This window comes from Lactuca saligna, chromosome 9 (genome assembly GCF_052625555.1).
Source record: "Lactuca saligna cultivar CGN05327 chromosome 9, ASM5262555v1, whole genome shotgun sequence".
NCBI lineage: Eukaryota > Viridiplantae > Streptophyta > Magnoliopsida > Asterales > Asteraceae > Lactuca > Lactuca saligna.
The window spans coordinates 37018117-37026493 of record NC_136425.1 but is presented as its reverse complement, the minus strand read 5'-3'; the positions used below and the strand labels follow the sequence as shown (position 1 = coordinate 37026493).

General features: G+C 34.5%; 1 protein-coding gene across 1 annotated transcript; it reads left to right on the top strand.

Moving 5' to 3' along the window:
* Positions 1-4888: 4888 nt before the first annotated feature.
* LOC145015695 (putative methyltransferase At1g78140, chloroplastic) lies at positions 4889-7581 on the top strand. The gene is made up of 8 exons (XM_078974169.1): positions 4889-5451; positions 5776-5885; positions 5994-6134; positions 6228-6312; positions 6404-6597; positions 6686-6797; positions 7045-7152; positions 7262-7581. Exons 1-8 carry the CDS (start codon positions 5158-5160, stop codon positions 7400-7402), a joined length of 1185 nt encoding a protein of 394 aa, XP_078830295.1. The 5' UTR covers positions 4889-5157; the 3' UTR covers positions 7403-7581.
* The last annotated feature ends 796 nt before the right edge of the window (positions 7582-8377 follow it).

The following is an 8377-nucleotide window of genomic DNA, read 5'->3' as shown; positions in this document are numbered from 1 at the left end:
TGCCACCATGTTGAAGCTGGAACGCGATTGTCAACTGCTACCTTATGCCAACCTCCATCCGCCACCGTTGTTGAAGCCGGAAACCACCTGGAAGTCCGCCGCTCTTCTCCTTCCACTATCGTCCAGTCACCCACTCGACTCCCTTGATTATCCGACCAACCAAGATTGTCGAACGACGCCCTTTTCTGCCGTTGCCCCTGTTCCGGTGGGAGTCGCCACCCTTCGTCTTTTGTTTCATCGTATTCCGCCGCATGCCACCATGAAACAATGGTTAGGTTATGGTTTGTGATGGAGTTTCATGTGTGTGTGTGTGTGGCTTTCTATTGACGGGATATCGTGAAGAACCACCATGGGCACCGGCCATGGTGGCTGCCACAGATGACGAAGTTGTTGCCACAAATGGCTGCTGCTGCTGCCGCCCGTTTCCTACGCTACTGTCGTCGCCGCCCACCATAGGTGTGTGTTGGGTTTATTTTCCGAGAAATAGGATGTGTGTGTAGCGTAATGTGTACGATGTAGAGTGTGTGTAAGCAACCCTTGGCCAGAATCTGGAAAAAAGTCACCACCACCACCATGAGGTGGTGGCTACCACCATATACCACTACCGACCACCACAAGGGTGGTTGTATGTGTGCGTTTTATTTGTGTGTGTATTTATATTAGTATGTGTGTGTGTGTTATTTTGATCAAGTTGTAAATTGTAATCTATATAAGAATAATAAAATGAAAACTCGTAACCATCACCGTTAGGTGGTGGCCGCCACCGTGAGCTGTCATTTACCACCACTACCCTAGGTAGTAGTGGGTGGTGCCTGACTAGTGAAACCCTAATCGATCTAGTAAAACTCTAATCAGCCCAATGAATCCCTAATGGACCTAAATACCCAACCATGTGACTAATGGGCTATTGGGCTGGAAACCCTAATGTCATGAAACCCTAATTTTGCGGAATGACCGGGACTGCATGGGAATTATTTAATAAACTTAAAATATTAATTAATAATCATATGAAATTACCCTAAGTGAATACTAGAGTTAATGGATTAAGTCCTTAATGGGTTAAGTAGGAAGACTTAATCCTAATTTTCATTTCATGTAAAAACCCTAATTTCACTTGGGCCTTGAGTTGGGCCTTCCTATTGGGTTTTGGTAATTGGGTTATTGATGGGTTATCCAAGAACAAGTAAATGGACTTAAAATAATCAGATGGGATTTAGGATAAGGCCTACATGATGGGTTGGGCCCAATTTGGAAAATTGGGCCATATGTTGGGCTTTGGCCCATTACTTGAATATTGGGCCTTTAGAGTGGGAGTTGGACCTTAGGCTTGGGACCCAATTATTAATTGGGTGTTGTTTGATGTTGGCAGTTCAGGAATCTATCAACCAACAGCTGGAGTTGCATCCAGGGGACTACAGCATTGCAAAGTGAGTTTCCTCACCATACCAATGGGTCAAAGGCACCAATGGGGGGTTCCCGAGGCACTGGGGTGTAAGACCTTAGAGGGTTTCCATGGCATCCTTAGTTAAGACCATATGAGGGTTCCCATGGCATTGGGCTAAGACCATGTGGGGGTTCCCATGGCACCCGGTGTAAGACCCTGGAGGGTTTCCATGGCATCCTTATATGTTTTCATGTTTAGCTTATATGTTTGTATGTATGGATTGATTGGTAGTTAGTGAAGACCATGTATGGGTTCCCATAACAGTGGGCTAAGACCCTAGAGGGTTTCCAGGGCACCCGATGTAAGACCTTGGAGGGTTTCCATGGCTTCCATATATGTTTATATGTATGGATCGTGTAGTTGATATGGATTATGTGGTTATCTGAATAAGACCTTGTAGGGTATCCATGGCATCTCTATATGTATATATGCATGCTTATGTGATTGTTATGGTTTATGTACCTGTTATAGCTGAAATGGATTATGTGGTGATGTGGATTGTGTGGGGGTATGCTCTGGGGAAATCACGAAGTTTTGTGCTTACGGTTTACAGTTTTAGTTTCAAGTATCATCAATTTGGAAAAGAAGGGATCGGATTGATCGTAGTGCACACACCTATGATTTTCGCAACAAATGATTTTGGGACGAACTCTAATAAATGTTTTACTTAATGAGGATTTGAGATGCTTGAAATAAATGGTATCAATGTTTTAGCTATAAAAATGAAAATTTTACCCCTGATTTTTGGGTTGTTATAGCTTCCATAAAAAGAAGGGGCTTATCAAAAAACATCGAGCAAGGAAAATGGATATGGGAAAACATGGGAAAGCATGTGGATCTATATTTTGACAGGGAGATCACATATTCCCTTGTCGGGAAGCCAACTAATTGGTTTACACATGAAATAGGGAGATATTTATGGAAGAACGTCCCTATTAGCGTATCTGGTTGGAACAACGTTTCCTCGACTTTAAGGAATGCAACAATCGTGCATCTAAAGGTAACTTGGATAATATTTTAAGTTTAGTTTTGATTGTTATTTAATTAACTAACTTTTTTTATTTGTAGAATAATTTTGATTTGGATAAGGTTAACTTGGATCCAGAGCGTGCTCAATTGTTGTGGAGTATTGATTCGAGTCTTGCAAAAGTTTACAGAGGCTGAAAAAGTAAAGATCATTCTTATTTTAAGGAAATCAGGGGGCCTATAAATATCCCAATGGCATTAAACAACCCCACCCCCAAGGGTATGTCACTTGAAAATTGGGTGAAGGCAGTCGAACATTTTCAAACGCCCGAATTTTTAAGGCATTTAGCGTCAAACAAAGAAGTCCGTGCAAAACAACAAGTTGTAAACAGAGGGGGGTCTAGCTCGTACAACAATGTATGTTTCAAAGAAGTAAGTTATGATATATATATATATATATATATATATATATATATATATATATATATATATAAAATTGTTTATTTAAAGTATAATTAATCTAATTTTTAATGTTAAATAAGATATCACTCGAATAGAAGCATTTCGTAAGGCTAATTCCAATCGCCAAGGGGTATTTTATAGTCCTGCAGTTGAGCAACAATAGGTAAGTGGTTAATTTGTATTTTCATATAAGTGTTTATATCTTCAAGGGTATTTAGTAATCTAATTTTTATGATGTTTATCATTTTTTGAAAATACATAATGCTTTACTCCAGGAGATCAAATAACAAACCCAAGCTTCTTCTTCAACAAGCGATCTAACACCAAGTGATATAAGAAAATATTTTGAAAGAATATTGGGTGTTTGACACGGACATACAAGAGGCATTGGGCGTAAACCTCTTACGGTTGTGTCTGTGTAAGATCAGGAACACCCGATGACACAAGAACCACCACAATCACATGTAATTGTTAGTTTAAGTTGAAAAATATAGTGCTCTAATGGAAAAACGAAAAAAAAGTAGGATGCTATAATGATATGTTGGTAATTGTTTGTTTAGTATATAGTACAATGTTATAATAGAAAATAGAATGTTATAATGTTATGTTGGTTATGGTTTGATATTTTGATATAATGCATATGCAACATTGTGTATCTTGTAGTTTGGTTATAATTTGATGTTGGTATTTTGTAGTTTGTTAATTTTTTGGAAAGTACATTGCTATTATGGAAAAATGAAAAAATTACAATGCTATAATGTATATAATGTGTATTTGGAAAGTAGAATGCTATAATGATATGTTGATTATAGTTATATATGTTGGTATTTTTTTTATTTGGATAATTTTTGGAAAGTACAATGCTATCATGATATGCTGGTAATATATTTTGTTTTCTTTGTAGTTAGAAATGCTACAAAAGATACTAAAGGACCCGACCTGTTCTGTAGCATTGGAAGATTGATTTCGCTCATTGCCACCACCAAATAATAACGAAGGAAATGATGATAGTGATGAGGACCAGTAGCTATTTTATGAACTGTTTTGTTTGGAAGAATATTATGGATACGTTGCACTTTTTTTGAAAGAATATTTTGGATTGGTTGTGTATGTATAGATTGATATTTTGGATTTGTTGTGTATGTATAAATTAATATTTTGGGTTAGTATTTCTATAAAATTGTAGCAGTTTTTATACATGTTATACATTGTTTAATGTTATATATATATATATATATATATATATATATATATATATATATATATATATATATATATATATATATATATATATATATATATATATATATATATCAGCGTATAGATTGATATTTTGGATTTGTTGTGTATGTATAAATTAATATTTTGGGTTAGTATTTCTATAAAATTGTGGCAGTTTTTATACATGTTATACATTGTTTAATGTTATATATATATATATATATATATATATATATATATATATATATATATATATATATATATATATATATATATATATATATCAGCGGCAACGCCTTTAGCAGCGACAAACCAATAGTGACAGTGGTTTGACATTTGCGACGAAGCATTAGCGTCGACCTTTTTGCAGCGACATGTCGCCGCTAATACATTTAGCAGCGACAAGCCCGAGTGGCCGATGATAGGATCCATAATATTGATTTTATTCCTTTGTTAAAATTTGTCGTTTAGTATCATCCAAGGTAATTCATGTGATGTATGTCTCCATGTTTATATTTTATTGAACCGGTCCATCAATAAGGAACCCAAGATTTGCATGTTAGATCAACAAAATTGGTTCTAAAGAAATTTCTTTTTATTAGAGTTTTGTTTTGCTTACCGGATTCATCTTTTATACTTATACGATAAATCAAAATGAGAATAATATCATATAACTTTATTTTACTAATATCTTTTCATAAAACATGTACACATTGCGTTTTGTAGTAGATCATAGTGTTTTTGTCTCCTCACCTAAGTCCCCATGCTATAAGCATTTCTTACATCCTTTGCGTAAAGCAATGGATTGGACACCCTTTGAAACAAAAAAGGGCAATTCCGACCACTCTCCATTTTTTGTTAAACATAAATATCATTCAGATTTATAAATTTGAGTCAAATTCAATTACTTAAGCAAATAAAAATGAAGCATAGATTATCAATTGTTGAGTCGAATAGATTAATTCGGGTCGGGTTTTAGGAAAGTAGTGTTATAATATAAGCCATCATCCTTCAAACAAAAATTTAACTAATTTTGGTTGGCATTTATTTGCACACATTACAAAATGTTATTTTATATGTATTTATTTACGTTTGGGTTATTTTTTCTTTTTCTTTTTCTTTTTGTAAAACAACTGCAACTACTGAATGAACATGTCATTCAATCGAGGTCCACCGAAATGGAGACGATGGCAGCAAGCAACCTTTCGGTAACTCCAGTAGCGACTCAGTTTAATAGTGGTATGTCAAATCGTTTTCTCGATAAACTTCTGTCGTTCATGGTGAATTCACCTCTTTATCGGAACTTCGTTGCAAAACTCAGCGCGTCACCTGCAATTGCCACCCTCGAAACCATGCTGGTATGTCTATGCATCTGAGTTTTTGAGCGAGAATTGCGAATTGTGAATTTTCATGTAGCGATAGTGGATAATGAATGAATTTGGTTAATTAGACATTGAATGTGATTAATGGCTGAATTGCAGTCTTAAACTGAATCGAGATAGTTACTTGGGTTTTATGCACTCGTTTAGAGAATCGTTTGATTGGTTTTCATTGTGATTCTAATAGTAAAATCAGATTAAAGTCTGTGTAACATTCAAATCATAAGGTCACAAAGGAGATGATAGTTTTCTTCCATACATCATTACATTTTTAATACAATGATTCGTTTACTTTTTATTCAGGGAACTGATTCAGATGAACAAGAGGCAAATCCAAATCAAAAGAAGAAGGTACTGGCTTGCCCCATTTGTTATGACACATTAATATGGAATGGTGATCCAGTTTTCTCAGTGTAAGTTAATTTTATTCAATTTGAAATCTTTATACTTCTTTTCTTTAACCATCTGTTTCACTTACTTTAAATTTTATTCTATGCTAATTCTTCTCATTGATAGCACAGAGATTCTACCCCTCGATCTATCTTAAAATGTAGCATCTGTAAAAAGTCCTACAGTGGTAATGAAACACATCTTGATCTAACAGTAGCTAGTGGCACCAAGAAATATGGTGAATACAAGCCAGCTTCTTCTGAGCTTTTCAGGTATACTACAATCTAATCAACAAACCTATAAAAACTAAAACTCATTTATTTAAAAAAAACAAAAACAAAAACAAAAGTAATTTCTTGATACAGGTTGCCAATAGTATCATTCTTGTATGAAAGAGGCTGGAGACAAGGTTTTTCAATATGGGGTGGTTACCCGGGCCCACAGAAGGAGGTAATATGATACAAATGTGTAATGTCTTTTGTTGAACATGCATTAAGTAACAGAAAACTTGATTTAACTTTTTGTTATTCTTTTTCTACAGTATGAAATGATGAAAGATTATCTTGATCCAGTAATTGGAGGAAATATTATTGATGCTAGTTGTGGTAGTGGAATGTTCTCTAGGCTTTTTCAAAAAAGCGGGCTATTTTCTCTTGTTGTTGCTCTAGATTATTCAGAGTCCATGTTAAAACAGTGTTATGACTTCATCAAGCAAGAGGAAAACATATCAAATGAGTACAATTACAAATCTAATTTTTCATATATTACTTCTACATACTTCACATTTTATATCATTCTGATTAAAAAATAATGTGATTTTAAGGAACTTAATCTTGGTTAGAGCTGATATTGCACGACTCCCATTCGCTTCAAGTTCTATAGATGCAGTGCATGCGGGTGCCGCCCTTCATTGTTGGCCCTCACTATCTGCTGGTGTAAGTATTTTTTTTAGGGGTTGTTTGATATGCCTATTACTAGGTCTGGTAAGAGGTTGGGTCTGACTCGATCAAATTCAGACTGTTTGATACCACAATTAGAAGCCTTTGATTCGGTCCTATAGTTTCTGATATGTCTCTTACGGGGTCTGATAAGAGGCATTGGACTGACCCAATCAATAACTATCACACAACCTCATAATAGTTATATTCATTTTCATTTTATTAATTATACGGTGTGCAACAGGTAGCTGAAATAAATCGAATTTTACGACCTGGAGGAGTTTTTGTTGCCACAACTTACATAGTAGATGGCCCTTATTCATTTATACCTTTTTTATCAATTATACGCGAGGTATGTATAGTGTATTCAATTTTATGGATAATTAACAAAATTTGAAACTATTTAAAAAAAATTAAATGTTTATTAAAGCTAATGGATTGTTTTGATTTTGTTATTTTAGACTCTCGGGCAGGTAACAGGAAGCCGTATATTTCTATCTGAAAGTGAACTTAAAGACTTGTGTAAAACCTATGGATTGGTAGATATTACATGTGTCAGAAACAGACAATTTGTTATGATCTCTGCCCGAAAGCCTGCATAAACATGCCCAAATTGCCCTAGAATATCTAAAGATAACGTGTAACATTTGTATCATGAATAATTTGCAAGAAATTGATTTAAATGTAAATTTGAAGGAGACTAAAGTTCTCTACATAACTGTATAGAAGTTATCAACTATGAATCATATTTGCAAATGCCAATTATATATAAAGCAATATCTTTTCGTCACTTTTAACTAAGTATTCATAAATCATAAAAGTTTTACATAAATGTAGCGGATAAACGAGCAACAAGTTACGTTGCAACCTCATTTTTTTATGACAAAACTAATTCTTTTAAAAACATCTATAAATCTTGGAGCTCTAAAACATCTGGTGCAACGAAACTGAAAATATCAAATGCAAAAGGTATAAACGTGTGTTGATTTTTCATGCACATTTTCTCGTGTTTGTCACTTTGCATGAGACAACTTTTATAGTAGCATGCTCCACAGTGAAAACTGTAACATCGTGTTTGAAATAGAGTAATTAAATAATAAAATGCAAAAGGTATAAACGTGTGTTGATTTTTTATGCACGTTTTCTCATGTTTTGTCACTTTGTATGAGACAACTTTTATAGTAGCATGCTCCACATTGAAAACTGTAGTATCTTGTTTGAAATAGAGTAATTAAATAATAAACCTGAAACCCCAATATGTAAATTTATAATTTATATTATTTTATAATGGCCCTAAAATCAATAATATTTAGTGGGGTGTTGGTTTTGGGAGCCGAATGTTATAAATTGGATTAATCGAGGGTTAAAAGGGTAATTTTGGGACTTATTATGTAAGGATTTATGGAGACAAGGGTTGATTGGTAACATTTTGGACTTGATTTGTAAAGTGTTTCAGGAGGCAGTGTTAAAAGGACAAGACATGATAAAGAGAGGACAAGACAGAGAAACAAACATCTGGGTCTTCAACTACGTGACATATGCAAACTGATGATTAGGATGGCTCCTTCAAATTTTCC

Coding starts and splice junctions, on each gene's coding strand:
- LOC145015695 (XM_078974169.1), top strand. CDS start 5,158: ATGTTATTTTATATGTATTTATTTACGTTTGGGTTATTTTTTCTTTTT. Junction 6,135..6,227: donor GCTTCTTCTGAGCTTTTCAG/GTATACTACAAT, acceptor TTCTTGATACAG/GTTGCCAATAGTATCATTCT. Junction 6,798..7,044: donor GGCCCTCACTATCTGCTGGT/GTAAGTATTTTT, acceptor GGTGTGCAACAG/GTAGCTGAAATAAATCGAAT.